The 19137-nt window shown below is 39.6% G+C and overlaps 1 protein-coding gene across 1 annotated transcript in view; it reads left to right on the forward strand.

Annotated features, from left to right (window-relative positions):
* The window catches only part of STAB1 (stabilin 1), a 1127460-nt gene that overhangs the window by 684201 nt on the left and 424122 nt on the right, over window positions 1-19137 (forward strand). Inside the window, exon 37 of the mRNA XM_053721023.1 lies at window positions 3455-3538. Within this exon, the coding sequence (XP_053576998.1) occupies window positions 3455-3538 (84 nt within the window). The remainder of the gene's footprint in view (window positions 1-3454; window positions 3539-19137) is intronic.

Raw genomic sequence — 19137 nt, forward strand, 5'->3', positions numbered from 1 at the left:
GTTGCAAAGCAGAATGCCCATACTAAAAAAGAGTTTCTATTAGTGTTTTGCATAGAAAGTCATAGGGGTCAATTTATCAAGCTCCGAACCGCTGCTCTATAACCTGTATGCCTGCTTTGAGGCGGGAGACAGAAATCAACCAGAGCGAATACGATCGGGTTGATTTACACCCCCTGCTAGCAGCCGATTGGCCGCAAATCTGCAGGGGGCGGTATAGCGGATCATGTCCGACCGCACAATGATAAATGGACCCCATAGTCTCCATCTTGTTTACAGTTTACACCAAAATAGAAAGGGACCCTTAACAAACAATAGAAATTATAATTCTTGTTTAAAAATATGCTTGTGCAAGTTGCAAAGCAGAATGCCCATACTAACAACATAAAATATGCATCTAGATGGTTTAGCAGTGGTGGGATGGAAACAAATTGCAATAGTTACCTATGAAAGTCAAGATGAAAGTAAGTACTGTTTGTTACTGTTACTGTTCTTGACAATCACTACAGTGATTGATTCAATGAAAAATAAAAACAATAATTTTTTAGATGTTGGTTAAAAAAGAGTTACTATTAGTGTTTTGCATAGAAAGTCATAAGGGTCTATTTATCAAGCTCCGAACCGCTGCTCTATAACCTGTCTGCCTGCTTTGAGGCGGCAGACAGAAATCAACCCGAGCGAATACGATTGGGTTGATTGACACCCCCTGCTAGCGGCAAATCTGCAGGGTGGCGGTATAGCGGATCATGTCCATCCGCACAATGATAAATGGACCCCATAGTCTCCATCTTGTTTACATTTTACACCAAAATGGAAAGGGACCCTTAACAAAGAATAGAAATTATAATTCTTGTTTAAAATTATCCTTGTGCAAGTTGCAAAGCAACCCTACAGCGATAAAAACAGTGCACAGAATGCCCATACTAACAACATAAAATATGCATCTAGATGGGTTAGCAGTGGTGGGATAGAAACGAATTGCAATAGTTACCTATGAAAGTCAAGATGAAACGATCAATTTAAAAGTTCTGTTTGTTACTGTTACTGTTCTTGACAATCTCTACAGTGATTGATTCAATGAAAAATAAAAACAATCCTTTTTTAGATGTTGGTTTCTTGAAGTGGCTATAGAAGTTTGTCCATCATGCCAAGATACATATGGCAATCATGTGGCTACTGAGGGTTGAGAATGTATTGTGATGACAATATGTTGATATCACACATGCAAATGAGTATTTTCCTTGCAGAGTAAACAAAGAGGTTACATGAATAGATTATTCCTGTGGCGTTAAGGGTCTATTGTATCAGTCTATTAGAAAATTCTGCATTTACAATATATAATCTTCAGATGCAAATTAAAACTTTTATGAACCCAGTGCTGCTAGTGAAACTTTGTATCATGATCCCATGATACAAATCTGCTTTAATATTTAACATCTGGTATTCTTGCTGTTTAGTACCCCTTCATGTAACCCCATGTCCAATGAGTTATTCAACTGCCCTCTCATCTGATGGGGAGGCTAACACAGACCCATCAAAATTGGCTATAATAATTAAAAGGGATGATGATAAGCACCCCCACATATTAGATGTGACAAAATAAGACATCCACATTAATTAGGGGAGGGTGGGAGAGATATGTTACAACCACCAGATTCGGAGTAACTGGGCCTACCCTCTTACCAAGTGGTCAATAGTCCCTTCCCTTTGCACTTCTCTTTGGTGTCCAGAAGCCCACATAATTTTGTTAAGATACAGAATATAGAATATTATATATGACATTATCTCAGTCATTACTTTTTTTAGTGAAAGCTCTATTCAAGAAACAGAATATATATGTTAAATGGGTTGTTCTTAATATACAGTTTTATAATTAATCTACTTGTTTTTTCATAATCATTTCTGTGACAAATGTTCTTATACTTCTGTCTCCTAACTTTCTTTACATCTTTATCTAACTATTTTCTGTGTCCTAAAATGTGTTGACCAGTGACAAACTAACTCATTTGTACATATGCCTGAATTTACAAGTATGTATAGATTCTGCTGACTGCAATTTAAACCTATAATTAACTTGTCTATAAGAACATATCGTTAATATACAATACTTCAGTAGAAGACTTTTCTTTCTTAAAATGGTGCGAGTCCACAATCCATCACATATGTGATTAAAATCCAGTCCACTAGGAGGAGGCACAACACCCAACAAAACAGAGTTTCTAATCACTATCACTTTTCCATGATCCCTCAGTAAAAAAAATTAAAAAGCATTCTTCTTTCCCTTCCTTTCAAGGGAAAAAATGTGCTTGGACCTGGGCTGCGTGTTATTATTGCAACAGTTACAGTAGGTAAGGAAGCTTTCTTAACACAGGACATAAAAGCCAAGGGCAGAGTTAAGTCCACTGGATAATTTCACTTATTCCAAGATGTAAAGAACCTCCCCCTCAGTGTCTCAAAAGCCAGACACTTCTAAGTCCACATGGAAGCCTGCTTTCTCTTTGCAGCTGTCTAAAAAGACTCCCCCCTCCTACAAACTGCATGAAGGTGTGGCCCCATATCTAGATGAGGTTCTGATGTGAGGCAGATTTAATCTTTATCAAGAGGCTTGGGAGAAGTCAATTCAAGACACTTGGGTTCTGAACATAATATTTTAGGGGCACCGCATAGGCTTTCTGTCTCACCCTCCTTGAGGAAGATTCTTCCTGTCTTCTATTCTCAAGGATCCTTTAAAGGCCAAAGCTTTCTTGGCATGTTTAAGACCTAGCAGTTATGGGAGTAGTTACTCTGGTCTATATATTTTTTCCCACTTTTTTGCTACATAGACTTCTATGGGGAATAGGTTATTGTGTGCTTGATATTCTAAGTTCGGCTTTTTATGCAAGTCAGGTCGGCGTTAGAGAGAAAACAATTAATACGAGCGCAACACGACGTGTGCAAAAAGTGTTAAAAAAAACACTCCACTTGTATTCTGGCCATTTATCTTTCCTATTTTTTACATTTCTCCTTTCTCTTGGCCATATGTATGACTGAGGAATCATGGGAAAGTTGGAGAGAGTAAAAGATGCACATGATGGTTCTTTTGCCTCCTCCAAGTGGACTGGACTTTAATCCCACATCTGATAGCTCATGGACTCTCACCATCATGAAAGGAATGAATTTATCAGGTAAGCATAATTTTTTTTTGTTTACCTCTTTTTGAACTTGAAGAACATTTTTCTTTAATTCTACAAGTTTAGGTATAACACATATAGCAATAGCCACATTGTTCTAAGCAACCCATATCTGAGGTGGAGCTAGACATGTAAACCATTGCAGTTATATTCGCCATTGAATAATTGTGAAGTCTAATAGTGTGTCAACAATAAACAGGTGTCTTTATTTTTAAAAATTATTTTACAGTTATGCACGCTGCAAAACATGTAGATGCAGTGAAATAACACTTCTTTATTTTGCATAGGAAACATCAATAAGAGGCTGTACATATAAAAGAAGGAGCAGAATCACTTTTGGCTGCCTGTTTCAGTGCATCAGATCAGATGAAGTAAGTACATCTATATTTATTACTTCCTTTGTATTTAAGTGAAAGACATTCAGCTAGATTACAATTTTTGCGCTATAGAGGGTGCGAAACGAACGCAACAACAGATATTTCACCCTATTTAGCGCTGCCATTACAAGTTTTTAAAAAGCCTCCTTGTGCGTGCGATATGGTTGTGATGCGCTCCATACCGCACAAAATCCAAGGGCTGAGAATACATGCTTGTGCACGCTTCCCCATAGACATCAATGGGGAGAGCGTGTTAAAAAAAAACTAACACCTGAAGCGTGGAATGGCGAACGCCGTAACACAACCGCATTGATGTCTATGGGGGAAAAAAAGATACATTTAAACCTAACACCCTAACATAAACCACCAGCCTAAACACCCCGAATCTGCCTTTTAACCCCTAAACCGCAAGCCCCCCACATCACAAAAAACTAAATTAAACGATTAACCCCTAAACCTAACAACCCCCTAACTTTAAATTAAAATTACAAGATCCCTATCTTAAAATAAATAAAAACTTACCTGGGAAATTAAAAAAACCTAAGTTTAAACTATAAATTAAACTAACATTACTATTATACTAAAATTAAAATAACTATCAATTAAATAAATTAAATTTAACACTACTAAAAATAAAAAAAATCTACAATTACAAAATATAAAAAATACTAAATTACAAAAAATAAAAAACACTAAATTACAAAACAATAACAAACTCTAAATTGCAAAAAATAACAAACGAAATTATCCAAAATAAAAACAATTACACCTAATCTAATAGTCCTATAAAAATAAAAAAGCCCCCCCGAAATAAAAAAAACCCTAGCCTACAATAAACTACCAATAGCCCTTAAAAGGGCCTTTTGTAGGGCATTGCCTTAAAGAAATCAGCTCTTTTCCCTTCATCCATCCAGGCTGCGTCTTCTATCTTCATCCAGGCGGCATCTTCTATCTTCATCCCGGCAGCGCGGAGCGGGTCCATCTTGAAGACATCCGGCGCAGAGCATTCTCTTCAAACGTTTGCCGCTGTACACTGAATCTTCAATGCAAGGGAGCCTTTTCAAAATGGAGTCCCTTGCATTCCTATTGGCTGATTTGATGAGATGAGAGCTTTTCAAATCAGCCAATAGAATTTTAGTACCTCTCATCCTATTGGCTGATTTGAACAGCCAATAGGATTTCAGTAGCTCTTATCCTATTGGCTGATTTGTATTTAAAAAATCAAATCAGCCAATAGGAATGCAAGGGACGCCATTTTGAAAAGGCTCCCTTGCATTGAAAACCTGCTCCACGCCGCCAGGATGAAGATAGAAGATGCCGCCTGGATGAAGATAGAAGACGCCACCTGGATGGATGAAGACCTCACTGCCTGGATGAAGACTTCAGAAACTGTAAGTGGATCGCCAGGGGTTAGTGTTAAGTTTTTTTTTTACTGTTTTTTGGGTGTTTTTTTTTTAGATTAGGGTTTGGGCATTCTTAAAAGAGCTAAATTCCCTTTTCAGGGCAATAACAAGTGCTGAATGCCCTTTTAAGGGCAATGCCCATACAAATGTCCTTTTCAGGGCAATGGGTAGCTTAGGTTTTTGTTACAGTTAAGTTTTTTTATTTTGGGTGGTTGGTTGGGTGGTAGGTTTTACTGTTAAGGGGGTCTTTGTATTTTTTTCAGGGAAAAGAGCTGATTTCTTTAGGACAATGCCCCACAAAAGGCCCTTTTAAGGGCTATTGGTAGTTTATTGTAGGCTAGTGGGTTTTTTTTAGGGCTATAGGTGTAATTGTTTTTATTTTGGATAATTTCGTTTGTTTTTTTCGTAATTTAGTGTTTGTTATGTTTTGTAATTTAGTGTTTTGTTTTTTTGTAATTTAGTATTTTTTATTTTTTGTAATTGTAGATTTCATTTTTTAATAGTATTAGGTTTTTTTAATGTGTAATTTAATTTATTTAATTGATTGTTATTTTAATTTTAGTATAATTGTAATGCTAGTTTAATTTATAGTTTAAACTTAGGTTTTTTAATTTCCCAGGTAAGTTTTTATTTATTTTAAGATAGGGATCTTGTAATTTTAGTTTAAAGTTAGGGGGTTGTTAGGTTTAGGGGTTAATAGGTTTATTTATATTTAGTGGCAGTGATGTCGGGGAGCGGCGGAATAGGGGTTAATATCTTTATTATAGTGTGGGCGATGTTGGGGTGAGGGGGAATAGGGATTAATAACTATTATAGTGGTGACGATATCGGGAAGCGGCGGAATAGGGGTTAATACATTTTATTAGTGGCAGCGATGTCAGGAGCGGCAGATTAGGGGTTAATAACTTTATTATAGTGTTTGCTATGCGGGAGGGCCTTGGTTTAGGGGTTAATAGGTAGTTTATGGGTGTTAGTGTACTTTGTAACAGTTTAGTTATGAGTTTTGTGTAACAGTTTTGTGGCGCAAAACTCATAACTACTGGTCTCAGTTTGCGGAAAGGATCGTGTTGGTATAGGCTGGAACGCAAGCAGTGCTATGGAAATCCCACGCAAAAAAAATATTTTTTTGAGTGTGGGACTGACGTTGCGTTACAGGCTAAAATGCTTGCGGTACAGCAATACCAACAAGACTCATAATGGCTGCGTTCCGGTTTTTACACTGAAATGGCCATTTTTTCAGCGTTAAAACTGGAACGTAAAACTCGTAATCTACCTGATTGTTTTTAAGTGAAAGACATTTTTATAACTGTGACAAAAGCATGTATTTCTTCTATAAGATACGACGAGTCCACGGATTCATCCTTTACTTGTGGGATATTATCCTCCTGCTAACAGGAAGTGGCAAAGAGCACCACAGCAGAGCTGTCTATATAGCTCCTCCCTTGACTCCACCCCCCAGTCATTCTCTTTGCCTACTCTAAGTACTAGGAAGGGTAAAGTGAAAGAGGTGATAAAATGTTAGTTTTTATTTTCTTCAAGCAAGAGTTTTTTTATTTTAAATGGTACCGGTGTGGACTATTTTCCCTCAGGCAGCAGATGGATGAAGACTTCTGCCTGGAGGCTGATGATCTTAGCAGTTGTCACTAAGATCCAGAGCAGTTCCCACAGAATGGCTGAGGAGTACAAGAAACTTCAGTGTGAGGAACGTTTTTCATGCTATAAGCAGTGAGGTATGTTTAGTCATTTTTTTCTGGAGAGACTGTGGTATTTTAGAATTGGCTGACAGTATCCCCATGAGGGAAAGGGTAAGCAGTAATCCTAAAATATATAGAGGGGTATTACTGAGCTTGCATATATGGGCTTGGCTAAGAAAAAATGGTTGACACTGAGTTTTGAATGTTTGTGGGCAAACGTTTACATAACTGAGAGTGCTGATAACGTTTTTATGTGGAACTTTTTTCATGCTTAATGAGAGGGTACACATGGCTTTCTTTTTGGGTTTAGGAACCCACATGGCTAGTTTTAGATCGCTCTGGTGCGGTTCATTTGGGCTGAGAGACATCGAGTGAGATGGGCGGGGCCTATTTTCGTGCCTCAGTTGCGCAGTTGTTTTTGTCAGGCAAGCAGCAAGCTCCAACTCCGGTGGGCCCTTGTGAGCTGTATTGGGCCGAATCGAAGCTTTAACCCGGTTTTGCAGACCCCTGAGGGCAGGTAGGCGCCACAGCAGGGCTGTGGCGAGGTGCATGGGGTGTTTTTCATTGATATAAACGTTTTTTAATTATCCGTTTTTTCCAGTAAGGGTTAAGTGTTCCTTTCCTTGTGGGGCAAACTTAGCTTCATAGTTTGGATGCTTCTATCATAAAATTGGAACGATTTGATTGTTTTAAAGCAGTTTTGGAAAACTTGTATGCTTTTTTTCTCTTAAAGGGACAGTACCGTTTTTTAAGATTGTTATTTTTTCACTAAATAAAGTGTTTTCAAGCCTGTTTGTGGTAATTACTAGCCTGTTTAACATGTCTGACATTGAGGAAAGTCAATGTTTCATGTGTTTAGAAGCCATTGTGGAACCCCCACTTAAAATGTGTCCCTCATGCACTGAAAGGGCCTTAAATTGCAAATAACATATTTTAGCTGATAAAAGTATGTCCCAGGATGATTCTCAGTCAGAAGAGAATCAGGTTATGCCATCTACTTCTCCCTAAGTGTCACAACCGTTAACGCCCGCACAAGCGACGCCAAACGCCAAGTACTAGTGCGTCTAATTCTTTCACCCTGCAAGATATGGCCGCAGTTATGTCTATTACCCTCACTGAGGTTTTATCTAAACTGCCTGGGTTGCAGGGGAAGCGCAGTAGGTCCGGTGTGAGAGTAAATGCTGAGCCCTCTGACGCTTTATTAGCCATCTCCGATGTACACTCACAATGTTCTGAGTTGGGGGTGAGGGAATTGCTGTCTGAGGGAGAGCTTTCTGATCAGGAAAGATGTTCCCTCAAACAGACTCAGATATGACGGCTTTTAAGTTTAAGCTAGAACACCTCCGCTTGTTGCTTAGTTTTGGCGACTCTGGATGTTTGTGATCCTATTGTAATTCCTCCAGAGAAATTGTGTAAAATGGATAGATATCTAGAGGTTCCTACTTACACTAATGTTTTTCCGGTCCCTAAGAGGATTTCGGACATTGTTACCAAGGAGTGGGATAGATCAGGTATTCCGTTCTCTCCCCCTCCTACTTTTAAGAAAATGTTTCCCATATCTGACACCATTCGGGATTCGTGGCAGACGGTCCCTAAGGTGGAGGGAGCTATTTCTACCCTGGCTAAGCGTACAACTATACCTATTGAGGACAGTTGTGCTTTCAAAGATCCTATGGATAAAAAATTAGAGGGTCTTCTAAAGAAAATATTTATTCATCAGGGTTTTCTTCTGCAACCTATAGCGTGCTCTAGAGGAGGCTCTTAAGGTTGAGACCCCATTAGATGATATTCTGGACAGAATTAGGGCTCTCAAGCTAGCTAATTCTTTCATTACAGATGCCGCTTTTCAACTGGCTAAATTAGCTGCAAAAAATTCAGGTTTTGCCATTTTAGCGCGTAGAGCATTATGGCTTAAGTCCTAGTCTGCTGATGTGTCATCAAAATCTAAGCTTTTAGCTATTCCTTTCAAGGGTAAGACCCTATTCGGGCCTGAACCAGGGCCGGATTGGGCAGCCGGGATACCGGGAAAAATCCCGGTGGGCCGCCTGCCTGCAGCTCAGCTGGGCTGCCTGGGCTCAGAGCCAGCTGTTGGCTGGCTGCTGCAGTGCTGCTGCTAACTGTCTAAGTCCTGCTGCTGCTAACTGTCTAAGTCCCAGTCCCACACACACTGACTCCAGCAGCACTCATATCATATATAAAATATATTTATTATTATTATCAATCAAGTTCAAGTTACAACTTTACTTGTCTCTACTCTCTTAGTATAATGTGGGGCCGGGGGTCAGGTGGGGCGAGCCGGCGGCGGCTACGGCTTATGAGGTGAGTGACATCACAACGGGCAGTCGAGCATGGGCACACTGAGCGATCAGAGCGACTGAGTAGTGAGAGATCGCTGACTGAATCTGTGTTGTGTAGTTCTCACAGGTGAGGTGACGCGCCTGCGCGCAAGTGCGCAACTGCGTATGCGCATGTCAGCGATAGAGCCGTTTTGAGAGGAGAAAGGATAGGAGCAGCAGGCAGGCGGCAGCAGGCCACGTGGTCACGTGTGGGAGCAGGGCGAGTCACGGAGTGAGTGTGTGAGGACTCCTGTCTGAGTGACACACACAAAAAAACGGCGGCAACTTGGCAAGCAAGTGAAGTTGGCTTGGCAACTTGGGGGCAGCCATTTGGCACTGCAGTGAGTCACTGGATTAGCAATCAAAATCGAATCGATCAGACATCACATCATCAAAATCATCACGGTATGTTATGTACTAGTAGTACTACTAGTATATTTTTTTTAATAATTAAATGTGAAAGTGAATGAAGAATGATATGAATCATATGTCATTATGATGTGAACATGAACACTGAGTCAACACAGTTTTAATTATTAATGTCAATGTGTGAATATGTATATGTGATTGGAATGAATGAGCCTCCAGTATTGTTTGATGATTAAGTGAAACCCTTGAAGCACTATCCCTGCCTGCAAATAATGTGTGCAACGCACAGCAGTACACAGCAGCGTCTCAGACTCTCTCAGGCAGTACTCAGGAACATTACAGCAAATATGACTGAGACGCTACGCTGCTGTGGGTTGCACACATTATTTGCAGGCAGGGATGGTGCTTCAAGGGCTTTTCCTTATTGTCTGCACTCTGCACTGTGTATGCTGTCGAATTTGTAGGAGGACAGCGAGTTCTGAGTGAGCTGCCTTCGTTCTGACTGCAATAGGGGCAGAAATATTGCAGGAGGTGACAATACACCGGGAGGGCTGAGGAGGGGAGCCAAACAGAGTCCCAGAGAATGGAGTGGAGCTGAAAATAAAAGTTAAGAAAGCATCCTACGTGTGTAAATAAGTGAGTCATGTGCTGCTTTTAATTACTTTGTTAGGCAGTTAGTTCGCAAGCAGTGGAAAGCTGGTGTGCCCCCCCCTGGATCTTCTGTTCCGGGCTTCTGCATTGACTGCAACTACAGACTGACTGTGCAAGAGAAGTGACTTATGACTGTATCTAGTTCTGCTGTAATAGTGAGAGGATTCTTTGTAGATTAGCTGCATGCATGAGCAGTCACTGACCAGAGAGCAGAATGCAGATATAACCACCAAGCAGATAACGTGCAGCTCTGTTTACTGAGTGTTACCTTACAACCTTGTGACTCCACTCTACCCCCTCCCTTTTCCCAGCTGTAGTGAGAACCTGTGTATATAAGCCGTGATCTCCCTAATGACTGCATCTCTCAATGCCCTCCACACATTTTCCACCATCCTAAACAGGAAATACATTATCCTCAGAGTCAGAGACCCAGCCCACCCACTCCCAGTTTAACCCTTTTGCTGCAGGGAGGCTGCATTGGTTACACTATCTGGTTTGTGTCATTTATTCACAGGGATTCAGGGTAGGTTAGTTTTTTTATGGGGGTTTCTATTACATATATAATTTATAATGATCACTTTTCATATCTTGTTTAAAGTATCTTGGTGACCTCACTATGCAAGGCTTCTAATTTTCAATACCCACATTGATCACTAAAAACAATTTCAAGTAATAATGTTTAGACTGGCAAAGTGCTCCAATTATTTTAATGTTATATTTAACCTCACTACCACTATTGTGTATGTGTGTTGTGCATGCGTATCTCATTCATATATATATATATATATATAATTTTTTTAACTGAGGGGAGGGGCTTATTTTAAGGGGTGGGTATAGCGCGCCACCAGCTTCAAGATTCACCAGCCACCACTGATTTTATATATATATATATATATATATATACACAGTGTATATGTGTGTATACATATATATATATATATATATATATATATATATATAGCTTTGACCGATTACAGGGCTGTTGGGCTGGTCTAAAATGTTTCCAGGGCTGCTTTTTATTCCCAGTCCGGCCCTGGCCTGAACTGAAAGAGATCATTTCCAACATCACTGGAGGAAAAGGCCATGCCCTTCCTCAGGATAAGACAAATAAGATGAGGACCAAACATAATAATTTTCGTTCCTTTTGAAACTTCAAAGGTGGTCCCCCTACCTCCTCCCCTGCCGCAAAGCAGGAGGGGAATTTTGCTCAATCCAAGTCAGTCTGGAGACCTAACCAGACCTGGAATAAGGGTAAACAGGCCAAGAAGCCTGCTGCTGCCACCAAGACAGCATGAAGGGGCAGCCCCCGATCCGGGACTGGATCTAGTAGGGGGCAGACTTTCTCTCTTGGCTCAGGCTTGGGCAAGAGACGTTCAGGACTCCTGGGCTTTAGAAATCGTGACCCAGGGTTATCTTCTAGACTTCAAAGATTCTCCTCCAAGGGGGAGATTTCATCTTTCACGGTTGTCTGTAAACCAGACAAAAAGAGAGGCGTTCTTACGCTGTGTAGAAGACCTATATACTATGGGGTTAATCTGCCCAGTTCCAAAAGCAGAACAGGGGCAGGGGTTTTACTCCAATCTGTTCGTGGTTCCCAAAAAAGAGGGAACCTTCAGACCGATTTTAGATCTCAAGATCCTAAACAAATTTCTCAGAGTCCCATCCTTCAAGATGGAGACCATTCGGACTATTTTACCAATGATCCAGGAGGGTCAATATATGACCACCGTGGATTTGAAGGATGCGTATCTTCACATTCCTTATAAGGATAACTAATTTAATACCCTACTATATATTTTAAAGATAATCCTGTTTAGACTCACCACTCAGTCTCACACCAGACCGTGGGTGTACAGATTGTTATTAACACCCAGTGTTTTGCTCATTGACTGAGGGTGACCTATGGTGGGGTCATTAAGAGTATATTAGGATAATCTTAGTAATGAAGATAAATAAAAGAAAAGAGAATTCAATTACATATGGTAAAGAATTCTAATTATTAATTCACAAAAGTATATTTAGACGTTAGTGCACAGAGTAATAATATTTTACTTGAACCTACTATAGAGAGTTATAACTATAGCTAAATATATAGGTTTTATATTACCAAAGACTTCACATAATATCCAGATAAAAATAGAGTTATGTATTGAAGAAAGGCATATGCATAAAAAATAGTTGCAGTACTGATAGTTGAGAACAGGGAACCGGTATTTGTAGAAAGGGTTAAGGTATTGCAATACAAAGCAGTGTAGACGTTATGGTAATTAGGGTTATTTGTACCGTAATCTGTATTGTAAATCTCCTGATCAGTGATGCAGAGGATGGCAGTCAGTTCTGTGAGCAGAGAGAATCCTGTCTTTGCTTTAGATGTAGCAAGCTGAAAACACACAGGAGCGGGATCTCTGTGTTTGAAGCTCTGGAGAAGCAGCAGGGCGTGACGTCACACGCCGAGATTCAGGGAATGAGAGAAAGCAGCTGTGGAGAGGCTGTGAACGGAAACTTGATGCTTTAAATCTCTCCCTGTAAAACTCAATAGAATGTTAGAATTGTTAAGTAAGAACTTTAGAGAGCTTAGTACTAGCTCAAATAATATCCTTTAGGAATCAAAATACCAAGCAGGTAATGGAGGGTGAATGTTTCTTAAATAGATGTGGATAGTCACATGATCACAGAGTTAAAGGGGAAGTACAGCAGAATTGTAACATATAAATCCTGACAATATACCCCCCTCAAAACCCCCTCCCAGAGATCAAGGTTTAGGCCGATCTGGATGTCGACGGTGGAAGAGGGAGACCAACCGTGGAGCAGATAAATTAGTAGAAGGTTCCCAAGAATCCTCTTCAGGACCGTAGTCCTTCCAGCAAACCAAATACTGAAGAGTCCTATTGTGAAATCTTGAATCAAGAATTTCTGCAATCTCATAACTAATATCTTCAGCAATAGGCGTAGGTCCCTGAGTGCTTGTAGTCATATGTCGAATAGGTAGATATGGCTTGAGAAGAGAAACATGAAAAACTGAATGAATCCGATATGAGGATGGCAATTCCAAAGAAACTGCATTTGAATTGATGATTTTATCAATCTTAAACGGTCCAATGAATAAACTAGCCAATTTTTTACTTGGAATCTGCAGCTTAAGATGTTTAGAGGAGAGCCAAACTAAGTCACCAACCTTGTAATCCGGAGGTTTAGATCTTCTTCGATCATTGTATAGTTTTTGATTGTATTGTGCAGTCTTAAGCGTTTCTTGAACTATAGGAAAAGCCTGTGCCAACGTATTAAGTGTATCATTTACCAATGGTGAAGTAGAGTCATCTCTTTGTAGTAAATGGTAAGAAGGATGAAAACCATAATTAATAAAAAATGGTGTTAATTTTGTTGAAGTATTAATAGTATTATTATATGAAAACTCCGCAGTTGGCAACATATCTGACCAGTTGTCTTGCTGATAAGTACAATAACAACGTAGGTACTGTTCCAAAGTTTGGTTAGTCCTTTCAGTTTGTCCATTGGACTGAGGATGATATGCAGATGACAGATGTCTCTCGATACGAAGAGTTTTACACAACTGAGTCCAAAATCTGGAGGTAAATTGAGATCCTCTATCGGTAGTGATAGAATCAGGCAGACCATGAAGACGTACAATATGCTTCAAAAAGAGTTGAGCAGTTTCAGCAGCGTTAGGTAATCCATGGCAAGGCACAAAATGTGCCATCTTTGAGAAATGATCAACAACCACAAATATAGTATTATAGTTTGAAGATGGAGGTAACTCAACTATAAAGTCCATGGCAATAAATCGCCAAGGACGGTCAGCAATAAGTAAAGAAAGCAGATAACCATAAGGGTGGTTATGAGTAGGCTTACAAGTAGTACATATTTTACAAGATTGTATGTACTGTTTGACAGAGTGTATCAATTTTGGCCACCAATAGTCCCTCTGTATAAGATGTGTAGTCTTACGAACTCCTGGATGTCCAGACATTGGTGCATCATGTGCATTATGGAGAATTTGATCTCTGAGTGTGACCGGAACATAAATTTTATAGCCAAAGTAGAGTAGCCCATTGGAATGTTTGGACAAATTTAAAGTAATAGTAGTGGAGTCCTCTGATTGATGTTTTTTAAAAAGAGAAATACTATCAATGGTAAGACCGATGACTCGATGTGAAGGTATTATAGTATCTGAAATAAATTCAGTTATAGGTTTTGGAGTAGATCTAGACAGAGCATCAGCTTTTACATTTTTTATAGCAGGTCGATATGTGATAATGAAGTCAAACCTTGTAAAAAATAAACTCCACCGCAATTGTCGAGCAGATAAAGTTTTATTTGTTCTGAGATACTGTAAATTCCTGTGGTCGGTGTAAATTATAATTGGATGTCTAGCACCTTCAAGAAGGTGCCTCCAAAAATCTAATGCTGCCTTTATGGCTAAAAGTTCTTTTTCACCCACCGGGTAGTTTAGTTCTGCTGAATTCATAGACCTGGAGAAAAAGGCAATAGCATGTAAAGGCTGATCAGGTGAAGCCTTCTGAGAAAGAACAGCCCCCAAAGCATAATTTGAAGCATCCACCTCGAGAAAATACTGTTTTGTGGGATCTGGGAATTGCAGTATGGGAGCTCTGATGAAACTTTGCTTAAGAAGGTTGAAGGCCAAATCAGCATCTGAATTCCAAGAGAACTTCAAAGCTTTTTTAGTGAGATTGGTGAGAGGTTTAACAATACTAGAGAAATCTTGTATAAATTTTCTGTAGAAATTTGCAAAACCTACAAATATCTGAACATCTTTTTTAGAAGAAGGTGTCAACCAATTTGTAATAGCGTCAACCTTGTTAGACTCCATTTGAATTCCTGAGGGGGATATCTTGTACCCGAGGAAGGAGATGGTATCAGTATGAAAGATGCATTTCTCAGCTTTAGCGTATAAATGATTTTGTCTGAGTCTAAGAAGTATAGTTCTTACATGAGTGATATGATTGTCTAGTGTATCTGAATATATCAGGATGTCATCCAAATAAATGACCATACAGGTATCTAAAAGGTCTTTGAACAGGGAATTAATGAAAAACTGAAAAGTTGCTGGGGCATTACATAACCCGAATGGCATCACGGTATATTCGAAAAGACCATACCGGGTGCAAAATGCAGTGAGCCATTCATCCCCTTTCCTGATTCTTATCAAATTGTAAGCACCCCTTAAATCAAGCTTTGTATATATTTTAGCACCCTGAAGCCGTTCAATTAATTCGGGGATGAGGGGAAGAGGATACCTATTTTTAATGGTACATTTATTAAGTTGTCTATAATCAATGATTGGTCTTAAACTGTTATCCTTGTTCTTTACAAAGAATATTCCCGCACCTGCAGGAGATGTAGATGGGCGAATAAAACCTTTTTTAAGGTTATCATCTAAATATTCTTTGAGATGAACAAGTTCGGGTTCTGATAAAGGATAAATGTGCCCAAAAGGTATCTTAGAGTTTGGTATTAGATCAATTGGGCAATCAAAAGTTCTGTGTGGTGGAAGAACCTCTGCCTGCTTTTTGTCAAAAACATCAGTTAAATCAGAATAAACAGGAGGGATTATTAATGTTGAAGTGTCTTAATCTATTTGCAGTAATGTCTGAGACTTCTTACAATGAGTGTTACAGTAATGTGAATTAAATTCTATAGAACCCTTTGACCAATGTATGTTAGGTTGATGTTTCTTCAACCATTCTAAACCCAGAATTAAAGGGAACAATGGTGATTGTATAATTTCGAAGTTACAAGTCTCTGTGTGCCCTGACAAGAAGGAAACAGTGATTGGAGTAGTGTGATGAGTAATAGGACCAGATTTTATAGAAGAACCATCCACAACTCGTATTGCAAGTGGAATACGTTTCTTTATTACAGGAATGTTATTAGTGTCAACAAATGAGGAATTAATGAAATTGTTGGTGGCTCCAGAATCAATCACGGCCTGGGTGTATACTCGGTTGTGTGGCCACTGTAAAAGAACAGAAAGAATAAAATGTGAAGAAGGTTGTAATGAAGTTACAGTTGTATGCAGAGAATGGGTGCTCTTACCCTTCTTAGATTTGTTGAGACTGGGGCAATCCTTCACCCCATGGTCCTTGGCTGCACAGTAAAGACACAGGTTATTAATTCTACGTCTTAGTTTCTCTTCTATCTTTAATGGTCCTTTAACGAAAGCAATGTCCATTGGCTCATCTTGGGTTTTAGAAGAAATATGGGTAGTTGCTAAGGGATTTTTCTTGAAAGTATAATCAGTCACCCCTTTCTCACTCTTTCTCTCCCTGAGGCGACGGTCAATAGTAATAGATAGTGTCATTAAAGCCTCAAGGTTGTCAGGAATCTCTGTGCTTGCAAGTTCATCTTTTAATGAATCAGAAAGTCCTATACGAAATTGGTTTCTAAGTGCAGGATTATTCCAGAGAGTATCAGAAGCCCATCTTTTAAATTCAGTGATGTAATCTTCTAAAACACGGCGTCCCTGTTTTAGATTTCTTATAGCTACTTCTGCTGTGTTTTGTTTATCATGATCCTCATACAATAGAGACATGGCATCAAAGAAAGTATCCAATGAGTTTAATATAGGGTCATTGTTTTCATAATAGGCATTAGCCCAATTCTTTGCTTCTCCCCTTAAATAAGAGATAACAGTAAGTACCTTAATTTTCTCTGTTGGATATGTGCGGGGTTTTAGGGAGAAAAACAAAGTACAAGAATTTTTTAAATCCCTAAATTGTGACCTATCCCCATTGAATTTCTCCGGAGGGCATACTTGGGGTTCAGGAGTTGGGAGATCTGTTAATGACGCTTTAGGTATAGCTTGTTCTCGAATGTACTTCCTTAACTCCTGATTTTCAGTTTGTAAATCCCTAAGCCCTTGAAGCATTAAATCCATATTTTGGGATAGGGCCACCACACGGTTAGCAAGCTCATTTACGTCCATCCTAATGAGCAAAGGAAAATATATAGAAAAGGGTAAATATTTATTTTAGGCTTGGTATTATGTAAGGATAACTAATTTAATACCCTACTATATATTTTAAAGATAATCCTGTTTAGACTCACCACTCAGTCTCACACCAGACCGTGGGTGTACAGATTGTTATTAACACCCAGTGTTTTGCTCATTGACTGAGGGTGACCTATGGTGGGGTCATTAAGAGTATATTAGGATAATCTTAGTAATGAAGATAAATAAAAGAAAAGAGAATTCAATTACATATGGTAAAGAATTCTAATTATTAATTCACAAAAGTATATTTAGACGTTAGTGCACAGAGTAATAATATTTTACTTGAACCTACTATAGAGAGTTATAACTATAGCTAAATATATAGGTTTTATATTACCAAAGACTTCACATAATATCCAGATAAAAATAGAGTTATGTATTGAAGAAAGGCATATGCATAAAAAATAGTTGCAGTACTGATAGTTGAGAACAGGGAACCGGTATTTGTAGAAAGGGTTAAGGTATTGCAATACAAAGCAGTGTAGACGTTATGGTAATTAGAGTTATTTGTACCGTAATCTGTATTGTAAATCTCCTGATCAGTGATGCAGAGGATGGCAGTCAGTTCTGTGAGCAGAGAGAATCCTGTCTTTGCTTTAGATGTAGCAAGCTGAAAACACACAGGAGCGGGATCTCTGTGTTTGAAGCTCTGGAGAAGCAGCAGGGCGTGACGTCACACGCCGAGATTCAGGGAGTGAGAGAAAGCAGCTGTGGAGAGGCTGTGAACGGAAACTTGATGCTGTAAATCTCTCCCTGTAAAACTCAATAGAATGTTAGAATTGTTAAGTAAGAACTTTAGAGAGCTTAGTACTAGCTCAAATAATATCCTTTAGGAATCAAAATACCAAGCAGGTAATGGAGGATGAATGTTTCTTAAATAGATGTGGATAGTCACATGATCACAGAGTTAAAGGGGAAGTACAGCAGAATTGTAACATATAAATCCTGACATTCCTATCCACAAAGATCATCACCAGTTCCTCAGGTTCGCCTTCCTGGACAACCATTACCAGTTTGTGGCTCTTCCCTTCGGGTTGGCCACAGCTCCCAGAATTTTCACAAAAGTGCTAGGGACCCTTTTGGTGGTTCTAAGGCCGCGGGGCATAGCAGTGGCGCCTTATCTGGACGATATCTTAATTCAGGCGTCAACTTACCAACTAGCCAAATCTCACATGGACATCATGTTGGCTTTTCTAAGATTTCACGGGTGGAAGGTGAACGTAAAGAAGAGTTCACTTATCCCTCTCACAAGAGTTCCATTCCTGGGAACTCTGATAGATTTGGTACACATGAAAAATTTTCTGACGGAGGTCAGAAAATCAAAGATCTTAACCACCTGCCGAGCACTTCATTCCATTCCTCGGCCGTCAGTGGCTCAGTGTATGGAGGTAATTGGAATAATGCCAGCGGCAATGGACATAGTTCCGTTTGCTCGCTTGCATCTCAGACTACTGCAACTATGCATGCTCAGACAGTGGAATGGGGTTTATGCAAATTTATCTCCTCAGATAAATCTGGATCAAGACACCAGAGACTCTCTTTTTGGTGGTTGTCACAGGATCATCTGTCCCAGGGAATGTGTTTCCGCAGGCCAGCATGGGTCATAGTGACGACGGACGCCAGCCTATTAGGCTAGGGTGCAGTCTGGAATTCCCTGAAAGCACAGGGGGTGTGGACTCAGGAGGAGACTCTCCTTCCAATAAATATTCTAGAACTAAGAGCGATATTCAGCTCGCTTCAGGCGTGGCCTCAGCTGGCTTCGGCCAGATTCATAAGATTCCAGTCGGACAATATCACGACTGTAGCATATTTCAATCATCAGGGGGGAACAAAGAGTTCTCTAGCGATGATAGAGGTTTCCAAAATAATTTGATGGGCATAGACTCACTCTTGCCATCTATCAGCAATCTATATCCCAAGAGTGGAGAACTGGGAAGCAGATTTTCTAAGTCATCAGACTTTTTATCCGGAGGAGTGGGAGCTCCATCGGGAGGTGTTTGCACAATTGATTCATCAATGGGGCACACCAGAATTGGATCTGATGGCATCTCGTCAGAATGCCAAACTTCCTTGTTACGGGTCCAGATCAAGGGATCCCCAAGCAGTA

This window comes from Bombina bombina, chromosome 7 (genome assembly GCF_027579735.1).
Source record: "Bombina bombina isolate aBomBom1 chromosome 7, aBomBom1.pri, whole genome shotgun sequence".
Classification (NCBI taxonomy): Eukaryota; Metazoa; Chordata; class Amphibia; order Anura; family Bombinatoridae; genus Bombina; species Bombina bombina.